General features: G+C 69.9%; 2 protein-coding genes across 2 annotated transcripts; one reads left to right on the forward strand and one right to left on the reverse strand.

Annotated features, from left to right (window-relative positions):
• Positions 1–1,964: 1,964 nt before the first annotated feature.
• On the forward strand, positions 1,965–17,553 carry AGAP2 (ArfGAP with GTPase domain, ankyrin repeat and PH domain 2). The gene is made up of 18 exons (XM_074929654.1): positions 1,965–2,124; positions 9,562–9,620; positions 9,702–9,789; positions 10,315–10,400; positions 10,478–10,619; positions 10,701–10,835; positions 11,864–11,985; positions 12,085–12,237; positions 12,658–12,744; positions 12,824–12,928; positions 13,008–13,170; positions 13,254–13,373; positions 13,997–14,143; positions 14,773–14,924; positions 15,005–15,095; positions 15,836–16,058; positions 16,154–16,409; positions 17,001–17,553. Exons 1-18 carry the CDS (start codon positions 1,965–1,967, stop codon positions 17,205–17,207), a joined length of 2,496 nt encoding a protein of 831 aa, XP_074785755.1. The 3' UTR covers positions 17,208–17,553.
• Positions 17,554–18,953: 1,400 nt separating this feature from the next.
• Positions 18,954–22,966, reverse strand: LOC141971815 (glycoprotein-N-acetylgalactosamine 3-beta-galactosyltransferase 1-like). Its single transcript, XM_074929410.1, has 4 exons — positions 22,646–22,966; positions 21,128–21,308; positions 19,792–20,453; positions 18,954–19,121 (listed from the first exon to the last, which is right to left on the reverse strand). The coding sequence occupies exons 1-4, from the start codon at positions 22,964–22,966 to the stop codon at positions 18,954–18,956; spliced, it is 1,332 nt and encodes a 443-aa protein (XP_074785511.1).
• Between the last annotated feature and the right edge of the window lie 265 nt (positions 22,967–23,231).

Here is a 23,231-nt window from a genome sequence, read left to right on the forward strand (position 1 = left end):
CCCAGGTGCTCGGTCACTTCGGGGGGGGGCTGGGGGACAGGAAAGTCCCCAAGGGGCCCCCGGTGCCCCCCCCCCCCCCCGCAGGAGCCCGGCATGGCGGGGGGTCGTGGGCTTTGGGGTGACCGTGGCCCTGGGGGGGCGCGACTGCATGTGCACTGCAGGTGTGGCCTTAGCGTGGCCTTGTCACCTCACACGTGTCCTTGTCCCCACAGGCACGACCCTAGCGTGTCCTCGTCACTGCATGCGTGTTCTTAGCGTGTCCATGTGGCTGCACACGTGTCCCTATGGTGTCCTTGTCACTTCACACATGTCCCTAGTGTGTCCTTGTCACCGCACATGTGTCCTTAGCATGACTCTGCGGCTGCACATGTGTCCCTACCATGTCCATGTCACCGCAAACATGTTCCTAGTGTGTCCTTGTCACTGTATGTGTCCTTAGCATTTCTGTGTGGCTACATGTGTGTCCCTAGCATGTCCTTGTCACTGCACACATGTCCCTAGCATGTCCACATCACTGCACATGTGCCCCTAGTGTGTCCTTGTCACTGCATGCATGTCCTTAGCATGACTCTGCAGCTGCACGTGTCTCTACCATGTCCATGTCACCTCAAACATGTTCCTAGTGTGTCCTTGTCACTGTATGTGTGTCCTTAGCACATCTGTGTGGCTACACACATGTCCCTAGCATGTCCTTGTCACTGCATGTGTGTCCCTAGTGTGTCCATGTGGCTGTACATGTCCTTAGTGTGTCTCTGAGGCAGCACATGTGTCCCTAGTGTGTCCTTGTCACTTTACGTGTCCTTAGCATGTCCATGTGGCTACACATGTCCCTATTGTGTCTACATCACCGCACACATGTCCTTAACGTGTCTGTGTGGCTACACACATGTCCCTACGTGTCCATGTCACCGCACACTTGTCCCTACCGTGTCTCTGCAGTTGCATGTGTTTCTAGCATGCCCATGTCACTTCACACATGTCCCTAGCATGTCTGTGTGGTTTCATATGTGTCCCCAGCATGTCCGTGTGGCTGCACACCCATCCCTCGCGCGCCTATGTCACCGCACACCTGTCCTTAGCGTGTCTGTGTGGCTGCACACATGTCCTTACTGTGTCTCTGTGGCTGAACATGTGTCTCTAGTGTGTCCTTGTCACTGTATGTGTGTCCTTAGCGTGTCTGTGTGGCTACACATGTCCCTACCGTGTCCTTGTCACCACACTCATGTCCCTAGCATGTCTCTGCAGCTGCACGTGTGTCCCTAGTGTGTCCATGTCACCGCACACATGTCCCCACCATGTCCGTGTGGCTGCACACCCGTCCCTGCCGTGCCTGTGTCACCGCACGCCCATCCTTAGCGTGTCCGTGTGACTGCACACGCGTCCCCAGCGTGTCTGGGGCTGCGCAAGACTCCCGGGGGTGCAGGCCTCGGCACCCCGCTGCGTCCCCAGCGCACGCGTGTCCCCGGCACCCGCCTGCACCGCGCGCGGCCCCTCACGTCCAGGTCGCCGGTGGGTCCCAGCAGCCGCGTGTCCCCCCGGGCCCTGGCGTGTTGTCGCCCTCGTCCCTGTCCCGCCGTGGCGGCGGTGGCGGGGCCGCCGCGGGCGCGGGCGCGCCGGGCTGTGCCGGGCTGTGCCGTCCGACGGGCTCCGGCGTGTCCCGACGCGCCCGTGACGGGGCCGGGCACCGCCACGCCGCCCCGCTGCTCCCTCGGGTTCCCAGGCCCAACCCTGCGCCCGCCGGCGGGTGCCCGTGTCACCCCCCTCCCCGCCACCCCACACACCTCCCGCCGCCCTCCCCGGGGTGACGCCAACCCCCCCCGGGGTGACGCCAACCCCCCCGGGGTGACGCCAGCCAGGAAGCGCGGCCCGGTGGGGCCGGATGAACCGAGGGGGAGACGACGGCGAGCGGGGCCGAGCCATGACCCCGGGGACCCGGCGGGACCCCCCCCGCACCTAAGGGTGCCATGAGCCCCCCCCGGCAGCAGGTGCTGGCCGCCATCCGGGCCGAGGTGAAGAGGCACGAAGGGGCCAAGAAACACGTGAATAAGTTGATTCGGCTGGTGGAGACGGTGCCGGATCCGCGGCTCCGGGCCAGCCTGAGCGCGTCCCTCCGCGTGGTGCAAGGTACCGGCTGGGAGCGGGCGGGGGCAGGGGAAGGGCTGGAGGGACGGACGGATGGACAGAGGGATGGACAGATGGACAGGCCACAGGCTGGCTGAAGGGATGGACAGACGGACATGGGGAGGGATGGAGGATGGACGGATGGATGGACAGAGGGATGGACAGAGGGATGGATGGATGGATGGATGGATGGATGGATGGACAGATGGACAGGCCACAGGCTGGCTGAAGGGATGGACAGACCGACAGGGGGAGGGATGGAGGATGGATGGATGGATGGATGGATGGATGGATGGACAGATGGACAGGCTACAGGCTGGCTGAAGGGATGGACAGACCGACAGGGGGAGGGATGGAGGATGGATGGATGGATGGATGGATGGATGGATGGACAGATGGACAGGCCACAGGCTGGCTGAAGGGATGGACAGACGGACAGGGGGAGGGATGGATGGATGATTGGTAGGTGGGTGGACAGATGGATGGACGGATGGACAGACAGGCTGCAGGATGGCTGAAGGGGTGGACAGACGGACAGGGGGAGGGAGGGAGGGACAGACGGACAGAGGGAGGGAGGGCGGGAGGAATGGATGGATGGATGGATGGATGGATGGATGGATGGACAGCTGGGGGGGGAGGGATGGGTGATGGCCGGATGGACAGACAGACAGACAGACAGGCCACGGGCTGCTGAAGGGATGGACAGACGGCCAGGGGGAGGGAGGGATGACGGACAGACAGACAGGGCTCTGTCCGGGAGGCTGGGCCTTCTGCCCGAGCCCGCGACCACGCTGGGGGGCGCTGCCCCAGCTCGGGGGGGTCCCTGGAGCCCCAGATTCCAGCGGGGTCCCCCCCCCACTGCGGGGCACCGGCTGGGGCCCGATCCTGCCCGGGGCCGTGTCAGGGCCCCGCCCGGGCCCAGCAGCGCCAGCCCCGCCATGGGGACACGGGGGCGGGTGGCCGGGGGGGGGGGTGGAACGGGGACCCGCCATGAGGGGAGCTGGAGGGGGGGTCGCTGCCCCCCCTTGCCACGGCTGTGCCGTCGGGTGGTTTCCGGCGCAACAGCCCCGGTGCTGCGGTTGGTGACGTGGGGCCGTTTCCTCACCTCCGGCGGTCGCTGAGGGGGGGCCCTGCTGCCGGGAGCTGGATATGGGGGGGGGGGGGGGGGCCTGTTTTGGGGGGCCCCACAGAGTTTGGGGGGGTGGGGGGGTGGGAGACATGGACCCCCCTGGTGGGTGTCTGGCGAGACGGTATCACAGGGGGGCCAGTGCAAAACCCCCCCCCCTGCCCCACCCCAGTGCCGAACCCCCGCATCCCTGTGCCCCCCCCCCCCACCTTGTGCGCTGGCATCTCCCCAGCGCGGTTGCCATGGTGACGGGAAGCAGGGGGATGCCTTGTTGCTAAGCGCCCGCAAAGTGGTACCCACCACCAGCACTGATGCGGGTGGCACAAAACACCCCCCCCCTTCCAACACCCCCCCCCCCCCCCCCTCAGTGTCCCCCAGGGCCTGGCCCTGCCCGGGGGGTGCTGCCCGCTGTGTCCCCCCACCCCAGGGATGCGCTCCCCCCTCCCCAGCCCCCCAAATCCGAGGGAGGGGTGGCACGGCGGGGGGGTGGCAGCAGGGCCTGGTGACATGGGATGGGGACATGGCTGTCCCGGGGTGGGGGCAGCTAGTGTGACCCCCCCCCCCCCCAATAGTGTGGGACATGGCACCGTGAAGGCCACCCCTGAGAGATGGGGGGGGCACCGCGCCTCTCTCCCGGGGGCTGCTGGGGGGAACTGGGAGGGACTGGGTTGTACTGGGAAGGGGTTGAACTGGCACGGGGGGGGGGGGGGGGGCTGAGAGGGGCCAGACACACCCCCAGCCCCACCCCCCCAAGCCTGGCATGGGGACATGGTCAGGCTGAAGCCACCGTGGCCCCCCCCGGGGCCATGGGTCTGGGGTGACGGGGGGGGGACAAGGCGGGGGGGGCTCAGGGGGTGCCCCCCCATCCTTGGCAGGTTCGGGGGGGGGGCCACACGCCGTGGTGTTTCGTCGTGGGCCGTGGGCGGGTTGCTGGGACGACGCACCCGGCTCTGTCACGAGCACCGGAGACGTGCCAGCTCCCCAGGGACCCTGCGCGGGGGGGGGACACACACACATGTGGCCCCCAGCCCAACCCGAGTCCCCTCAGCCCCGGGGGCTTCTTTCCCGTGGGGGGTCATGGGGTCCGCGTCCCCCCCGTCTTTGCCCGCTGGGTGCCAGCACCCACCTCTTGGGCGCCCTGGGGTGGGCACAGAGGGGTGTGTGTGTGTGTGTGGGGGGGGGGGGTCCTGTGCCCTGCTGAGCTGGAGCAAGTGGCGTGTCCCCAAGGGCCGTGTCTGTCCCCAAACCTTGCGCCCGTCCCCAAATGCTGTGTCTGTCCCCAAGCCCCCCCCCCCCCCGTCCCCGAGCACCGTGTCCATCCCCCCAGCGCCGCGTCTGTCCCTTGGCCCCGTGTCCGTCCTGTCCCCAGGGTCCCGCGGCCACCCCAGGCCCCGTGTCCCCCCCCGCCCCCCCGGCACACGCCGGCGTGGCAGCGTGTGGGGCCGGTGGGTGATGCTGGCGGAGGCGGGGGGGGGATACACACACCCCCCCCCCAGAGGCCGGGGAGGTGCTCGGGTGCCACCGGCGGGTGACACGGTTGGTCCCCCATCGCCAGCCCCGCCGTTGCCGTGGCAACGGGATGCGGAGGGTTCCTGCGCCGCCGCCGCGGCTAAAAATGCTGGAAACGGGCGGCTGGGGCCTGCCCTGTGTCTGCGGCCCCCACGGCCCCCCCAGCCTCCCCACAGCCCCCCCTGACCTCCCACTGCCCCCCACGGCTTCCACAGCCCCTCATGCCCCCCCCCCCAGCCTCCCAGGCCCCCCATGGCTCCCCACGGTCCCCAACATGTCTCCTGGCCCCCACGGTCCCCCCCTGCCCCCTCCTGCTGCCCCAGGGGAGTGGAGGGAGGGGCTGGGGGGGGGCAGGGGGCTGGGAGGGGGGGGACAGAGGGAGATGGGGGGCTGCAGGGATGGTGCAGGGATGGGGAGAGGGCTGGGGGGCTGTCCGGGGGGGTGGGGGGGATGGAGCGGGGGTGGGACACCGGGGGGGTGAAGGCTGAGGGGGGACAGGGGGTACTGGGCGGCCGGAGGGTCGGGGGGGGCACTGTGAAGTGATGAGAGGGGTCTGGGGGGGGGGCAGGTGAAGGCGGGGGGGGGGGCAGGGGGGTGCATCGGGCAGCGCAGGCAGGTGCCGGGGCCGGGGGGGAGAGGTGGGGGGGCGGGTGGGATGCGGGGGGGGCGCCCGGGAGCGCTCGCGCCTGCCCGGTAGCGGCGGGGCCGCCGCCCGCCCCCGCCCCCGGCCCGGCCCCGGGAGCGGCGCATGGCGGAGAGCGGCGGCCCCGGCCCCCCCCGGCCGCGCAGGGCCCCCCCCGCCGGGCCCCGGCCCCCCCCCGCCGCCGCCGCCGCCGCCAAGGACGAACCCGTCGGGGCGCTGCCGTGAGCCCCGGTCCCGGGGGGTCCCGGGCATGGCCCCCCCCGCCCCATAACCCCCCATCCCCTCCATCACCCTGCGCCCCATAACCCCCCTCTCCACCCCCCCTCCCCATAAGCCCCCCCAGCCCCAAAGACCCCTCGGCCCCGCCTAACCCCCCCCCATTCCCCCCCATCCCCATAACCTCCAGCCCCATCACCCCTCCCATCCTCCCCCACCCCATAAGCCCCCCACCCCCCAACCCTTATACCCCCCCATCCCCCCTCCGCTCCACCCGCCCACCCCCCCCATCCCTCCATTCCCCCCCCCAGCGCTGGGGAGCGGGGGGGAGCCCCCCACGATGCCCCCCGGTCGCTAACCCGGGGTTGGGGTGAGTGGGGGGGGGCGGCCCCGATCCCGGCGAGGCGGGGGGGGGTGGGGGGGTGGCGGTGGTGGTAGGGGGTGGGGGGGGTGGATTTGGGAAAGGGGGGGGGGGCGCGGCGGTGCCAACCCCTCCGGGGGCGGGCGAGCGGGGAAGGCTTCGGGGAGGCAGGGCCGGGGGTGGGGACCGCGCCGAGCATCCTCCCGGCACCGGCGGACGCGGAGCCGGCGAGGGGAGAAAAAAAAGGGGGGACACACACACACACACACACACACACCCCAGGGAGGGGGGGGGCTCTGCCTGCCTGCCCGGCTCGGGGAAGGGGGGGTTTGCCCTGCCCGCACCCATGAGCAGGACCACCGGCCTCCAGCGCCGGACCACCTACCTCATCTCCCTCACCCTGGTCAAGCTCGAGTCGGTGGCAGCCCCAGGGGAGCCGGAGCAGGCGGGGGGGGGCGGCGATGGAGCCCCCCACCCCGGGCAGGCGGCGGATGCTGCCCGCGCCGAGGAACCCGGCGGCGGCGGCGGCAAAACCAAGAGGCCCGAGCGGCTTTTCCAGCGCCAGGACGCTCTCTGGATAAGTACCGCCGGCTCCGGCCCCACCGACGCCCCGTTGCCCCCCGGCAGCCCCCGGACCCCCAGTCCCGGTCCGAAACCGACGGCCGAAGGTCCGGTTGCCCCCCGGCTCGCCGAGCCCCGCGGCGGGCATGGAGCCAACCGCCCCCGCTCGCCCGCCTCGACGCCCGCCGCCGGCCCGCCCGCCGTCCCCCCCAAACCCGACCCGGCCTTGTTGCCCCCCGCCGTCCCCCCCAAACCCGACCCGGCGTTGTTGCCCGCCCCCCCGGCCGTCCCCCCTAAACCCGACCCGGCCTTGCTGCCCCCACCCCCGGCCGTGCCCCCTAAACCCGACCCGGCCTTGTTACCCCCCGCCGTGCCCCCCAAACCCGACGCTCTCACCCGGGGGGCCAAGGGCACCTTGGAGGTGGCGGGGGAGCGGGGCCGGGCGCCCCAAGAGTGCCCCCAGCCCTCGGCACCCCCTCGGCGCCCGCTCTTGGGTCAGGCCAGTTGGGCTCACCCCGAGGGTGCCCCGGAGGGGGCCAAACCCCACCCGGCCCCCGGCGCCTCCTCCCCGCACCCGGCCGCCGGCGCCCGCCGCCTGCGCTTGGCCGGCGCCAAACCCTTCAAGACGGTGACCACCACCGGGGCCAAGGTGGGCCCCGACGCCAAGACGGGCAAAGGCACCCACAAAACCGCCGGCAGCCGCCTCTCCTGGCCCGAGGGCGAAGGCAAAGGGCGCCCCAAACCGGGGGGCAAAGCGAGTGCCGAGGGGGGCCCCCGGCCGCCGGCGCGAGCTCGGCTTTCCCCCCACAAAGGCAAAAGCAAGACCCTGGATTACAGCGATTTGCACCCGGGACCGGGGGGTTTGGTGCCGGCACCCGCTCCCCTCCTCGCCGAAACGGGGCTGAAACGGGGGCGCGAGGGCGGCCGAGCCTCCACCCGCGACCGCAAGATGCTCAAGTTCATCAGCGGGATCTTCGCCAAGAGCCCTGCGGCCACCCCCACGCACCCCGCACCCCCCTGGGCCCTGCTCAGCACCGACCTGGGCAGAGGCACCTCCCCCAGTGAGTACCAGGCCGGGGGGGGGACGGGGAGACTTGGGGGGGGCAGCGGGGGGTCGCCGTGTCGTGCCTCAGTTTCCCTCGGTGATCCGGATGCGGGGGGGGGTGCCGCTGGCTGCCCGTGTCGGGTGCTGGGACCGGGAGGTTTGTGCCGTGCCTCAGTTTCCCCGTGCCTTGGGGGGTGGGGGGGTGGGGGGGTGTTGTCTGGGCCAGGGGAAGGGGGCTGGGGGGCTCCCAGCCGCCTGGGCCCACTTGCCCACGGTGCCCGTGTGGGGCTGGGACCTGTGTGGGGCAGAAGGACTCGGGGGTTGGTGGCGGGGGGGCGCTGGGGCCCGTGGGGTTGCTGGTTGGGGACTTGTGACCCACGAGGCAGGGCCACCCCCCCACCCGCGCATGGGGGGGGGGCCCCAGGTGTCCTGGCCCGTGGGGCGGCCGCCGTGGGGTCCTCAGGCGCCGGGGGCCGCCGTGCCTCAGTTTCCCCGTGGGGGTCCGTGCCGTCGGGCTCAGGGGCCGACCCCTCACCCGTCTCCCCATCCCGGCGTCCGTCCGTCCGCTCCTCCGTCCCTGTCGCCATCCGTGCGTCACGCCTCCGTCTGTCCTGTCCCACTCGCCCCACGTCCATCTGTCCGGCCGCCCCGTGTCCGTCCGTCCCTCTGTGGCCGCCCCACTCCCAGCCCCGACCCGCCGGTGCCATGGGGGCGCGTGGGCAGAGACCGCCGGGGACCCGGGGGTGGCAGCGGGGACACCCGGGGGTGGCAGCTCGGTGACGGTGTGCGGGGTGACAGGCAGCAGCATTAACCCCTCTCCTGCCACGCGCCGGGCGGGGGGCAGCCCTGCGGATGGCACGGGGGAAACTGAGGCACGGGATTGGGGGGGGGGGGGCCTCTCTGCTCTGCCTCAGTTTCCCCTTCTCATGGTGCAGGAGGGGAGATGCTGCGCTGCTGGAGGGGGGCTGGGGGTGCCAGGAGGGTGCGTGGGGGGCACAGGAAATGTCCTTGTGCCACGCCACATCCTTTGGCAGCGCCATGTGCTTGTGCCACGTCATGTCCTTGTGCCCCACGCGCGCTGCTGCTTGCCATGTTCTCATGCACCACGTCCACCACATCGTCGGGTCCGTCGTGCGCCGCGCCGGGTGCTCGTGCCACACTGCATCCTGGTGCCCATCACGTCTCCGTGCCACGCCGCATCCTTGTACCGCGCCGTGTTCTTGCGCCTTGTCGTGTCCCCACACGCGCTACGTCCTCGTGCCGTGCTGTGTCCTCAAGCCCCACGTGTGCTGATGCTCGCCACACTCTTGTGCACCACGTCCATCCCATCCTCGTGCCCATCGTGTGCCACGCTGTGTCCTGGTGCCCGTTGTGTTCTGGTGCCCATTGTGTCCCTGTGCCATACCACGTTCTTGTGACACGCTGCAGCCTCGTGCCTGCCATGTTGTCGTGCGCCACCTCTATGGCATCCTCGCGCCCATCATGTGCCACACCGTGTCTTTGTGCCCATCATATCCTGGAATCCATCATGTCCTCGCGCCATGCCACGTCCTCTTGCCGTGCCGTGTCCTGATGCCCGTCGTGTCCCCGTGCCACACCAAGTCCTCGTGCCACGCTGTGTCCTGGTGCCCATCACATCCTGGATCCCATATTGTCCCCACGTTGCGCCACGTCCTCCTGCCATGCTTCATCCTCGTGCCTGCCATGTCCCTGTGCCCACCGCGTCCTCGTGCCCACGGCGAGTGGGGCCCCATGGCGCCACGTCCCCGTCCCCGCCACGTCGCGTCTCCGCGTCCCTCCCGCCGCCCCCGCCGGATTCGGTGCGGTGCCGTTGCCTGGTGACGGCTCGTGGCCGCCCACGCAGGATGTTGCCGGTGGTGCTGCCGCAGGGCTGGGGGCGGCCGTGTCCCACCCTAGGCTGGGGTGCTGGGGGGTGCTGGGGGTGCCCGGGTGCAGTCTCACCCCTCTCCTCCCCACAGAGGCCTTGGTGAACAGCCAGGAATGGACCCTGGGCCGCTCTATCCCCGAGATCCGCCTGGTGGGTACCATGTCCCCGTGTCCTCCTGCCCGTGCCCTCCTGTCCTCGGCCACCCTGATGCCCCCTCTGCCCTCTCCTCAGGGAGTCCTGGGCAGCAGCAAGAGCGGGAAGTCAGCGCTCGTCCACCGCTTCCTCACCGGCTCCTACGTGGGCCTGGAGCCCACCGAGAGTGAGTGGCCATGGGGCTGGGCATGGCTGTGGGGCTGGGCATGGCCATAGGGTTGGGCATGACCACGGGCCTGAGGTTGGCCATGGGATGGACAGGACCACGGTGCTGGGCATGGCCATGGGGATGCTCAAGGCCATAAGGTTGGGCATGGCCATGGGGTGGACAGGGCAACTGTGCTGGGCCTGGCCATGGGGATGGTCAAGGCCATAGGCTTGGTCATGGCCACAGGTTGGACGGGGCCACAGTGTTGGGCATGGCCATGGAGATGGTCGAGGGCATAGGGTTGGGCATGGCCACGGGGTGAACAGGGCCATGGTGCTGGGCCTGGCCATGGGGATGGACAAGACATAGGGTGGGTCAAGGCCAAGGGGATGGTCAAGGCCATAGGGTTGGGTATGGCCGTGGGGCGGGCAGGGCCACCGTGCTGGACATGGCCACAGTGTTGGACATGGCCATGGGGATGGTCAAGGCCACGGGCTCAGGCACAGCCGCAGGACCCCACCCCTCTCCTTGCCCCGGCTCCAGGTGGTCAGTTCAAGCGCGAGGTGATGGTCGATGGCCAGAGCCACCTCCTGCTCATCCGGGAGGAAGGAGGGGCCCCGGACGCCAAGGTACCTCGGGGCTGGGGGCTGGGGGGCGCTGTGCCGGCTGGTGCCGAGCCCTGACCCCATCTGCATCCCCCCCCCAGTTTGCCAGCTGGGCAGACGCCGTCATCTTCGTCTTCAGCTTGGAGAACGAGAGCAGTTTCGAGGAGGTGACGCAGCTGCACACGCTGCTCAGCGGCTACCGGGGCACCAGTGAGGTGGCCCTGGCGCTGGTGGGCACCCAGGGTGAGCTGGGGGTGTGGGACCAGCCCCATGGGGACAGGGAGGGGATGACCACCCCCCGCCTCACCCCCCTGCTTCCCCCAGACAAGATCAGCTCCTCTAACCCCCGGGTGATCGAGGATGCCCGGGCCCAGGCGCTCTGCGGGGACATGAAGCGCTGCCTCTACTACGAGACTTGTGCCACGTATGGCCTCAACGTTGACCGGGTCTTCACGGAGGGTGGGTGTCCGGGGGCGCTCAGCTCCCCTGGCAGGTCCGGTGAAGCCGGGGGGGTGTGTGCTGGGTGTGTGCTGGGGGCTGTGGCCAGTGGCAAGGATGAGGTGGGGGCTGGTGGCCAGGTAGGACCATCGCCAGCGTGGGACGGTGCTTGCGGTTGGGTGGGAACTGTGGCCAGAGCGGCACGGACCCATGGCTGGGTGGGGTCGGTACGGGCTCAGGGAGGGGCGGCTGGAGCTGTCTGGGGGAGCAGGGTCTGGGGGTTCTCACTGACAAGCAGCCGAACAGGAGCCAGCAGTGTGCCCGGGTGGCCAAGGAAGCCAACGGCATCCTGGCTTGTGTCAGCACTAGTGTGGCCAGCAGGAGCAGGGAGGTGACAGTCCCCCTGTGCTCGGCACTGGGGAGGCCACACCTGGAGGGTTGGGTCCAGGTTTGGGCACCTCAATCCCAGAGAGATCTCGAGGGGCTGGAGCGAGGGCAGAGGAGGGCAGCGAGGCTGGGGAGGGGCTGGAGAATCAATGCTGTGAGGAGGCAGGGCAGGAGCTGGGAGTGTTCAGGGTGAGGAGGAGGAGGCTGAGGGGAGCCCTCATCCCTCTCTGCAGCTCCTGACAGGACGTTGTGGAGAGGCTGGGGCTGGGCTCTGCTCCCAGGGGATCAGGGACAGGACAAGAGGGAACGGCTGGAAACTGCCACAGGGGAGGGTCAGGCTGGGCAGGAGGAGAAAATGTTTCAGGGAAGAGTGGTCAGAGAGGGGAACAGGCTGCCCAGGGAGGGGGGAGTCCCCATCCCTGGGGGGGTTTCAGGGCCGTTGGGATGAGCTGTGGGGGGATGTGGGGTAGGGGACAACTTTGTAGAGTCGGGCTGAGGGTTGGACTCGATGATCCCGAGGGGCTTTTCCCACCTGAGGGATTCTGGGATTCTGTGACTCTGGGATGGGGTCGGTGGCCGGTGGCTGAGGTGGGATGGGGGCCGTGGCCGGGCGGGCCGGGGTCTCGCAGCGTGACCCGCCTGACGCCAGGCTGGTGGCGCAGTGGCCCAGAAGGTGGTGGCACTGAAGAAGCAGCAGCAGCTCATGGCCTCCTGCAAGTCTCTGCCCAGCACCCCCAGCCACTCGGCCGCATCCACTCCCGTCGGGGGCATCCACCCTGGCCAGGTACCCCCCTGCCCCCCCAGCTCACCCCGCGCTGCCCCCCAACCCCGTCCCTCCGCTCACGGGACACCGGTGCCGGGGGTGATGCCGTGTCCTGTCCAGGCCAGCAATGGTGGCCACACCAGTGACTACTCGTCCTCGCTGCCGTCCACCCCCAACGTCAGCCACCGGGAGCTGCGGAGCGAGACCCCGGCCCCCCTGGGCACCCCCAGCTCCCTGCACCGTGGGGCCAAGCGCCGCACCAGCCTCTTCGCCGTGAGTGTGCCGGGACCCCTGCGGTGGCAGTGGAAGGGTGGTGGCACCGGGGGGCGTGTGGCATCTGAGTTACCCCCCGGCAGGGCAGTGGTGGTACAGGGGAGTGTGTGGCACCCCCGCAGTGTCCCCTAGCAGGGTGGTGGCAGCAGGAGACACGTGACAGCTGGAGTGTCCCCCTGGCAGGGTGGTGGTGGCACAGGGGGACACGTGCACCTGAGGTGCCCCCGTGGCAGGGTGGTGGCGGGGACACACGTGGCACTCAGTGTGTCCCTGCCATGAGACTCTGTCAGCGTGGGACATGTGGGCACCCCAGGTTGTCGTCACAGCAGGGCCGCAGTGGTGGGGGACGTGGCACCCATGGCAGTGGTGGGACATGTGGCAGTGCCACACGTGCCACTGAGCCCACCCCCATCCCCACAGACGCGCCGGGGCAGCGACTCGGAGAAGCGGAGCCTGGACAGCCGGGGCGAGGTGGCGGGCAGCGGCCGTGCCATCCCCATCAAGCAGGTCAGCGGGGCAGCGGTGGCACATGGCAAGGTCCCCAGCTGTCCCCTCCCTGTCCCCTTCACCATCCCTACATCCCCAGAGCTTCCTGCTGAAGCGCAGCGGCAACTCCCTCAACAAGGAGTGGAAGAAGAAGTATGTGACCTTGTCCAGCAACGGGCTCCTCTTCTACCACCCCAGCATCAACGTGAGTGTCCCCCGTCCCCACCGCTGTCCCCTTGGCGGGGAGGACCCCCAGTCTCAGCCCACGCCTGTCCCCGTGGCAGGACTACATCCACAGCACCCACGGGAAGGAGATGGACCTTCTCCGTACCACCGTCAAGGTCCCCGGCAAGCGCCCGCCCCGCGCCATCTCCGCCTGCGGCCCCTCCGCCAGCATCAACGGGCTGGTGAAGGACGTGGCCGGGGGGACGGCACCCGAGGGTGGTGGTGAGTGCCAGGGCGGTGGCGCTGGCAGTGGGGTGGGGGGTCTGGAGGGGACCCCCTTGTCACCGGTCCTTCCCCACCCGCAGCCAGCACCTCTCCCGTGGGGCTCAGCCTCCCCCCGGAGCCGGGGCTGAAGGGCGCGGGCAAGGCTGAGCGGTCCCTGCAGCGCTGCGCCTCCGCCTCCAGCACCAAGCTCTCCGGCTCCGGTGAGTGTCCCCGGCCCTGTCACCGCTTGTGGGCACGGCCACCCCCCTGGGACGGGGGCAGGGACCTTGCCTGTTGTGGCCTAGCTGAGCCTGGTGGCCCTTGTGGTCCCTGGTGATCCAGCGGCCCTTGGTGGCCCTGGTGGTCCTGGAGGCCACAATGAACCTGGTGAGCCCAGTGACCCTGGTGACTTTGGTGGCCCTGGTGATCCTGGTAGCCCTGGTGATCCAAATGGCTCTTGTGACCCAGTGCTGGTGATCCAGCGGCCCTTGGTGGCCTCGGTGGTCCTGGATGCCACAGTGAATCTGGTGAGGCCAGTGACCCTGGTGGCTTTGGGGACCCTGGTGGCTCCTGTTGTCCCGTTGCCCCTGGTGAGCGAAATGGCTCTTGTGACCCTGGTGGCCCCAGTGATCTTGGGGAGCCCCGTGGTGCTGGTGGTCTTGGTGACCTTGGTAGCCCTGGTGACCCCAGTGACCATGGTGAATTTGGTGACTCTGGTGGCTCCAGTGGTCCTGGTGAGCCCGCTGGTCCTTGTGCCCCTGGTGGCCCCGGTGATCCTAACGAGCGCAGTGGCCCTGGCAAGCGTGGTGGCCGCCAGCACCCCAGTGTGTGGGTCTCTTGGCAGACGGCCCCCCCAGCTTCGAGGCCATATCCAGCCCCGGCAGCTCTGGCAAAGACCCGCCGCCGTCACCCATGATCGACAGGAAGAAGCACCGACGGAAGAAGCTGATGACGCCGTCCAAGACGGAGGGCTCGGCCGGGCAAGCGGAAGGTGAGCGTCATGGGGACGGTGCCCTGAGCCCCGGCCATTCACGGTCGGTGGCCACTGGAGTCGTGGGGACACCACCACTGCACCCCACGGGGACGATGCCCCAGGTTGCCACAGGGCTCCGGTGAATGGAGGATCTGGGCCAGCTCCTGGCCCCTCACACCCCCTTGCCACGCTCAGCCACTGCTGCCCACGCGTCCCCCCTCGCTCTGCCACTGCCTGCCACCCCCCTGCACCCTGGCGCCGTCCCCGGTCCCCCCCAGGGCTTCGCGGGCTCCTCGCGTGACTCTCTCTCCCCGTTTCCTCTCTCTGCTCTCGCTGCCCCGGACCCTCCGCAGCCAAGCGCAAAATGTGGAAATTAAAAAGCTTTGGTAGTTTAAGAAATATTTATAAAACAGGTAACGTGGTGCGTGGCGCGTGGCCTGCTCCACTCATGCATGTGGCTGTGTCCCATCCTCGCCTGCTGCCATCGCATCCCTGGGAGCACCAGGGTGGGCGCGGGGGGCAGATGTGGTGGGTGCCGGGGTGGGGGGCGAGGCAGCGCAGCACTCCCTGGGGATGGGACCCCGCGCCGTGCCGCCCGGCCCTCCGTCCCACCGCCTGCCGCGGGGGGGGGGTCTCTGGTCCCGCAGAGGAGGAGAATTTCGAGTTCATCATCGTGTCCAGCACGGGCCAGACGTGGCACTTCGAGGCGGGCAGCTTCGAGGAGCGCGACGCCTGGGTGCAGGCCATCGAGAGCCAGATCCTGGCCAGCCTGCAGTGCTGCGAGAGCAGCAAGAACAAGGTAGGACCCCACGGGTGGCCGGGGGGGGGGCCACCGTGTCACTGGTACCCTCCCCGCTAACCGGCCCCCATCTCCCCCAGGCTCGCATGGACAGCCAGAGCGAAGCCGTGGCCATCCAGGCCATCCGCAACGCCCGGGGCAACTCGCTCTGCGTGGACTGTGGGGCACCGAGTGAGTCTCCTGAGAGGCAGCTGGGGGGGTGGTCGGTGGTGGTGTGGGGCCACGGGCCATGTGGGGCCATGTGGGGCTACTGGCCATGTGGGGCCATGAGTTATGTGGTGCCACAGGCCATGTGGGGCCACGGGCTATGGGGGCCCATTGGTCACAGTGCCATGGGCCATGGGGTGTCATCAGCTGCATGGTGCCATGGGCCATACAAGGCCATGGGGGGCCACTGGTCACACAATGCCGTGGGCCATGTGGGTCCGTGAGCCACGTGGGGCCATGTGTTGCATGGCACCCTGGGCCACTGGTGACTTGGCGCTATGGGCCATGTGGGGCCACTGGCAATGGGGTGCCGTTGGTCACATGGTGCCACAGGCCATGTGGTCCCAGCGTGCCATCGGGTGAGCCACGAGCCAGGTGGTGCCATGGGGTGACATGGTGCCACGGGCCACCCGATGACCTGGTCAATGACATACCATGTGTCATGTGACACCATGGGCCACATCATGCCACGGGCCACCCAGCGCCCTGGACTAGGACACACCATGTGTAATGCCATAGGCCACGCGGTGCCTGGGGCCACACCGTGCCATGGGCCAACATGGTGCCATGGGTCACATGGTGCCACAGTGCTGCAAGCCACGGGCCAGCGATGGCCACACGCTGCCCTGGGCCGTGCCGGGGGGGCTGGGCAGCACCGCGGGCCAGCCAGTGCCCCTGACACCCCCCCCCCCCACCCTTCCCAGACCCCACCTGGGCCAGCCTGAACCTGGGGGCCTTGATCTGCATCGAGTGCTCCGGGATCCACCGCAACCTGGGCACCCACCTCTCCCGCGTGCGCTCGCTCGACCTGGACGATTGGCCCCGGGAGCTGACGCTGGTGCTGACGTCGATCGGCAACGCCACCGCCAACAGCATCTGGGAGAAGAACCCGCAGGGCCGCTGCAAGCCCACCCACGAGTCATCCCGGTGGGTTTGCCGCCCACTTCCCACCCGCCACATCCCTCGCCGTGTCACCTCCCGGCAGCCATGTGCTCCCCGATTATTTTTTTTTCTCCGCCCAGGGAGGAGCGGGAGTCGTGGATTCGGGCCAAGTACGAGCAGCGGCTCTTCCTGGCGCCGCTGCCGGCGGCCGAGGCGCCGCTGGGGGAGCAGCTCTTCGGCGCGGTGCAGGAGAAGGACCTGGAGTTGGTGCTGCTCCTCCTGGCCCACAGCAAGAAGGAGCAGCTCAACATCAGCACCGGCGACAAGGACCGGCGCACGGCGCTGCACGTGGCCTGCGACATGGCCCTCGTGGTCATCACCCAGCTGCTGGTGTGGGTATGTCAGGGCAGGGGGCGAAGAGGGGATGGGGAAGAGGGTGGGGGAGAGGCCGTGGTGTGGTATCGGGGGTGTGGGGTGGGCGTGGGGCATATGGAATGGTCATGGGGATCGTGGCGTGGTCAGGAGGGAGATAGCGTGGCCACAGGGACTATGGCGTGGCTATAGGGGATGTGTGTGGTCTTGGGGGCTGTGGCATGGCCAGAGGGCAGGTGGAGACTTGTCGCGGCTATGGAGGAGATGGTGTGGCCATGAGGACCGTGACACGTGGCTACGGGGGATGTGGTGTGGTCATGGGGAGCATGGTGTGGCCACGGGGGAAATGGCACAGTCATAGGGACCATGGTGTGGCTACGGGGGGACATGGTGTGGCCACGGGGTTTGTGACATGGCCACGGGGGTTGTGACATGGCCACGGGAATCATGGGATGGCCGTGGTATTCACACCATGCCAAGAGACACACGGGGTGGCCACAGAGAGAACGTGCCACGACCGCAGGGGCATGTGGTGCATCCACGGGGGGGGACACGGCGAGGCCACGGGGACCACATCCCGGCCCTGGGTGGCTGACGTGGCCGCCGTGCCCGCAGTACGGCGCAGACGTGCGGGCGCGGGACGGGCAGGGCCGCACGGCGCTTTTCTACGCCCGCCGCGCCGGCAGCCAGGAGTGCGCCGACATCCTCCTGCAACACGGTTGCCCCGGCGAGGGTCCCAGTAGCCCGGCCACCCCCGGCCTACGCCGCAAGAGCAGCTGTGCCAGCGTGGGTCCCTGCGAGCCCCGGACCGCCCTGGTATAGCCGGCGAGGGGCCCGGTGCCCGCTCGGCATCGCCCAGGACTGCGGGTGCCCGCGGGCCCCGGCTCGGCCCCGGCGTTGCCCCACGGTTTGTATTTTTGATGCTCTATTTATTAATCAGCTCCCGCTGGGGTCTCTTCTGCTCCTGTGTCCCCCCCCCCGGCCCGTGCCAGGTGTGTCGTCGCCCCCCCCCACTCCCCACACCAGGGCTCGTGGTGGTGACACCGCCACCTCTAGCCCATGACACCCCACTCGTGCCACCCCCCTGCCTGAGCCACCCCCTCCCCTGGCACGGGTCACCCCCCTCCCATAACACCCTGCTCACCCCCCCCACCCCCTCCGCACCCCCCTGCCCTAACACCCGCCTCTGCATCGCCCCCACTCATGTCGCCCTCCCCGTGTCCATCCCACCCCCGCCATTGTCACCCCATCCCCTGGCGCAGCCCCCCCCCAGCTCCGTGGCAGGAGCAGAGCAGACCCCACCCCCCCACCCCCCCTCCTTTTCTACAACAACCTTTTGTACACCCCCTCCCCCTGGCCGTGGCCTGAAATTCCCACACCCCCCCCGTCCCCCCCCCTGTCCCCCCCTTTTTCTCGGCGTCCCCTTGGGAACCTCTTTAATTTATTGCTTCGTTTAGCGTTAGGATAGAGCCAGCCCCCCCGCCACGGTGCCATGGCACCCGGCGCGGGGGGGGGGGGGAATCGGCAGTGGGACCCCCGCCACCTCTCCCACTGACCATGGGCCGGGGGGGGCCCCACCCCATCCCCCACCCCGGGACGCCCCCATGAATGTAGGGGCACCCCTGCTGTGACGCCCCTGACGCGCCCCGGCAGCGAGGCTGAGCCAGGGCCCCCCGCGTTGGGGGGCTCGGGGGGGGGTGCCAAGGGGGGGTGGAGGGGGGGGTCCGGGCCATGCCGGGGGGGCTCTGGGCCGTGTACAGCGTTTTCATCTCTCGGGTTGTAACTGTAAGTACGTAACAATGTCGGACTTGGCGCTGTGACCACGGCTGCTCCATCCCGCTGTCGGGGCATGGGGGGGCCGGGGGGGCATGGGGGGGGGGTCGTCGGGCTGTGGAGAAGGTTGGAGGTCTGGTCACGGGCCCGTGGCGGGGCTGGATAGGTTGTGCCACGGGGCTGCGGCCTGGTGTGGTGCCACGGGGCCGTGCTGTGAAGTTGTGCCATGGGAGGGTTGGTGCTGGAGAGCTGTGGGGCCACGCTGGTGGGGCTGTGCCACGGGGCCAGAGAGCCACGGGGCCACGGCTCAGTGCCAGAAAACCATGGGGCCACGCTGGTGGGGCTGTGCCACGGGGCCAGAGAGCCACAGGGCCATGCTGGTGGGGCTGTGCCATGGTGTGGTGCCACCGAGCCACGCCATGGGGCTACACCCGTGGAGTGTGCCACAGGTGGGTGCCGGAGAGCCACAGTGTGGAGCCACGCTGGTGGGGCTGCGCCACGGTGCCAGAGAGCTCCAGGGCCACAGCTTGGTGCCCGAGAGCCACGGGGTCACGCTGGTGGTGCTGTGCCACGGGGCCAGAGAGCCACGGGGTCACGCTGGTGGGGCTGCGCCACGGTGCCAAAGAGCCCCGGGGCCACGGCCCGGTGCCGGAGAGCAGCACGATGGGGCTGACGGACCCGTGCCACGGCTCGGGGCCAAGGAGCCACACTGCGGGTCCACGCCAGTGGAGCAATGCCGGGGGCTCAGTGCCAGCGCCCCACGCCCCAGGGTGCCACAGTGGGCTGGGGGGCGGCTCAGGGGCGGCCGGGGGGGGCCGAGGGGGGGCTGGGGGGCAGGGGGGGCTGGTATCGGGGCCGGTAGCCGTAGGGGCGCAGGTGGTGGGTCAGGTACTCCAGCGCGTACATCTGCTCCCCGCTCACGTAGTGGAAGGACACGGACAGGTCGGAGCAGCAGGCAGCGGCCTGTGGGAAGAGGGGCGGGGCATAAGAGGGGCGGGGCCTCGAGGGGTGGGGCCAGAAGGGGGTGGGGCCTCGTGGGGGGGGCGGGGTGCAAAGGAGAATGAGGTGGGGCTGAGCAATGGGGGCAGGGAGAGAGGACGGGGTCTGTATGTTAATATGGTGGGCGGAGATTGGAAGGGGCCCAGGCAGGGATGCAAATGAGGTAGGTGGGGCTTAGCAGGGAGCAGGCAGGTGAGTGGGTAGTGGGCGGTGCTTAACAGGTAGATGGGGTCTGTATGCAAATGAAATGAGTGTGGCTTGGTCGGGTGGGTAGTGCCCATTGGGGGACTTTGGAGGTGGGCAGGGCTTAGGGGGGTGCACAGGGCATGGAGGGGGTGGGCGGGGCATGGGTGGGTGTGGCTCGGTGGGCGGGGCCTGTGGGAGAGGGTGGGGCCGACGTGGACCTTCTGGAGCACCGAGATGGGGGGGACACTGAGTGGGCTGGGGGGCGTGGCTGGGGGTCAGGGATGCGGAAGGGGATGGGGGGGACACGGGTGGGAGTTTGGGGACACAGAGGGGTCACGGGGGCGGGGCACTCGGTGGACACTGAGGGGACTTGGGGGACGCTGGGGCCACCCGGATGGGGGATGTGGGGGCCACGGGGCGTCCCGGGGGCGGGGGGTCCCTCACTCACCCACCGCACGGGGTAGTAGGAGTACTGGGGGTAGAAGCGGCCGCGGGGCAGCGGCTGGGTGAGGTGCTGCTCGGGCGGGAAGGGGTGGAAGGTCTCCAGCCCCCGCGGGTCCCGCGAGTCGCCCGCCTCCACCCCCACCTTCTCCAGACACTGGCCCAGGGCCAAATCCTCCACGGCGCTGGTGTGGGTGCAGGTGCCGGAGGCGAAAGCGGCCACAAAGCGCCTCAGGGCCTCCTTGCTGAGCACGTAGCCGGCCCCGCCGCTCATGTAGCCCTGCTTGACGAAGGGCCTGAAGCGTTTGCCGAAGTAAACGGGGCGCTCGGGGGCTTGGCCGGCCAGTAGCCAGCGCAGGTTGGCCACCACCACGAAGGTGTCGTCGTCCGCTTTGAGGAACCAGTCGGCCTGGCCCAGGTGGTGCCGGTGGACGTACTGGAAGGCGCGGATGGTTTTCCAGTAAAGCTGGTGCCGACCCTCCTGGACGGGCAACCCCACGGCGGGGAAGCGCTGGTCCGGCTCCGAGCTCATGAAAAGGGCCACGTTGCAGTGACGGGCCCAGGTGGCCCGGACGTGGCGCGCCTTGGTCTCCAGGGTGCGGGGTCCCGTCATCACCCAGCACAGGATGCGCACCCGCTCGTACAGCGCCTGGGCCTGGCTGCTGTTCACTGGGGGGACGGTGGGGAGGGGACGTCACACCCCACGGCCCCCCCCGGGCTGAGGGACCAGCGGGGACCCGTCCCTGGCTGCCCCCGCCGGCCGCGCTGCCCCGTCCCCGCTCACCAGCTCCGAGCTCCCGCCACGGGGACACGGTCCTGTGCCACCACCTCGGAGGTCTCACCCCCCCCCCGCCACGCCGCCCCGTCCTTGTCACTGGGTCAGGGACGGAGCCACCGGCCGCACTGTCCCCTCCCTTCCCCGGGGCTGCAGCTCCCACCACCGGCAGGAAGGTCCCGTCCTGCCCGCTGGCTCAGAGCTCCCAGCAGGGACCACGCTGTCCCGTCCTTGTCCCCAGCCCAGAGGTGCCACCACCAGCCACGCCATCCCATAATTCTCATCACGTCAGAGCTCCTGCCACCACCCAGCAGGTCCCAGACTTGTCCCCAGCTCAGAGGAGCCACCACCAGCCTCTGTCCCTCGTCACCACGTCAGAGCTCCCCGCACAGGTAGCACTGTTCCCCCCCCCGTCCCCAGATCAGAGCCGCCCCCCCATTGTCGCCCCCCCCCGCAGCCGCCAGCGGTCGCCCCACAGCCCCGGGGTGTGTCCGTCTGTCTGTCCGTGTCCGTCTGTGCTTCCGGGACTCGCCACCCCCCCCACCCCGGGGGCCACCCCGGGACTCACCCGTGGGCTGGTCGAGGCTGCGCTGGACGATGCTGGGGGCCGTGGGGGGGGCCGTCGGGGGGGGCCACAGGCCTTGCAGGACGCTGCCCCCCAGGACCAGCCCCACGGCGAAGCCCAGGGGAAACCAGGGCACCCGTGGGTGCCAGCCCCACATGGCCCCACTGCGACGTCCCGGGGGGGGCTGAGGGGAGACGGGGACAGGGGGCAGGAGGGGACAGGAGGGGACCGTCTCTCCAGGGGGGGCTGGATGGCTGGATCTCCCCCCTGCCCCCTACCATGTGGGCTCTGAGCCCCCCCCAAAGCCGCTGCCCACCCCCATGGCAGTGGGACCCTGTCCACGGCGCTGCCCCCCCCCTCAGGCCACCAGCTCCGTGTCCCTCTGTGACCCCCCCCCATCACTCCCCATCCCCTCCTGTGTGTCCCCCCGCGGCCCCCACAAAGCCACCAACCCCCCCATCCCTCCGAGACCCCCCCACGCCCTCCCGGCCCCTTGTTCCCCCACTCCAGCCCCCCCCAGAGCCACCAGCCCCTGCCCCATCATGCCCCCCCCCCCGGATCAGGGACCTCCAATTCCAGCCCATCTCATTACCAGCCACTAATTAAGACCACACGGGGGGGTGGGCTGGGGGGGACACATGATGGTGGGGGGCAGGAGGCAGAGGGTGGGCCCAGGGCATTTGGGGTCCCCGGGGCTGGTGTGTGGGGGGATGTCGCACCCCTCAGGGACCCCCATGTCCCCCCCACCCCACCTGCAGGATCCGGTACCTTCTGCGGTCCCGTTCGTCCGTCCCGTCCAGCACCGCCCGGGGGGGGCTGGGGGGGGTGTGTGTCCCGATCCTGCCCAGCCCGGGGGGGGCAGCCCCAGCCCGGCCCCTGCACCCCGAGTCCCCGCGGTGGCCCCGGCGGTGACGGTGGCGGCGGCACCACGTGGCCCGGACGCACCCAAACGAGGAACCGGCTGCTCCATCCCGGGCAAACGGCTTTCACCGGGGGGGGCGCGATGATTCCACGGGGGGGACACACGGCAGCACCCACAGCACCCCCCCCGGCCCCGGGCCCTCGCTGGGGCCACGCCGGGAGGGGGCTGCGTCCCCGTCCCACCCCCACCCGTGCGGGTCCCTTCACTCGTGGGCAGCTGCGACACTGCCCACCCCCCCCGCGAGCGCGGGGGGGGGCACCATCCCCACCCCCTGTCCCTGACGCCCAAACCAGCCCTTGTGGCTACCAAGTGCCCAGCGGTGGCCACCGAGAGCAGCTGTCCCAGGGGAGGGGGGGCTGTGATAGCGTTGGGGTGTGGGAACGGGGGGGGGGGGGCTGCTGGGGGAGGCGAGGGGGGGCACCAGACACCCACTGCCCCCCCCCCCCATCATTGGTGCCACGGTGGGGGGGGGGCTGGAGGCCACCCCCCCGACAGCCTGAGCCCATCACCGTGGCCTCTGGCCGGGTTCCCCGAGTAGGGTGGGGGGCACTGCAGATTGCTCCCCACACCCCCCCTCCTTGGTGGCCCCCCCGGGGTACCCGCTGGCCATGGACCACGCAGGGGGGGACACTGTGACCACAGATCGAGGGGCTACTAGAGCCAGGCAGCAGGAGGTCACCGTGGCCACGGCTGGGGACACGGCGTGGGGGGAACGTCACGGCCGGGGGGGGGACACGACACACCACGGTCAAGCACAGGAGGGACCTTGGTGACATGTGAGGGGCCGTGGCCAGGCGAGGGGGATCGTGGCCACCGTGGTCCCGCATGGGGGAACAGGGGCCATGTCTATGGGGGGACACCATGGCCACGCAGGGGGGGCGTAGGGCCACCATGGCCACTGACGGGGGTACCACAGGCATTGTGGGGTGGATGCCGCGGCCACGCGTGGAGATCGGTGGCCACCTGCGGGGAACGGTGGCCCTAAAAGAACTGTAGCCACGCACGGAGAATGGCGGCCACAAGTGGAGAACAGTGGCCACGCGAGGAGAACGGTGGCCCTCTCGGGGCCGGGCAGTTGCCCCTGCGGGCAGGATGAAAGGGCAAAGGGCAACGGGGGGGGGGGGGGGGGGGGGGGGCGGGCCACGTTGCTGACCACGCTGTTGGGGTGTGAAGCGGGGTGGGGCC

The sequence above is a fragment of the Athene noctua genome, chromosome 30 (genome assembly GCF_965140245.1).
Source record: "Athene noctua chromosome 30, bAthNoc1.hap1.1, whole genome shotgun sequence".
NCBI classification, from domain to species: Eukaryota; Metazoa; Chordata; class Aves; order Strigiformes; family Strigidae; genus Athene; species Athene noctua.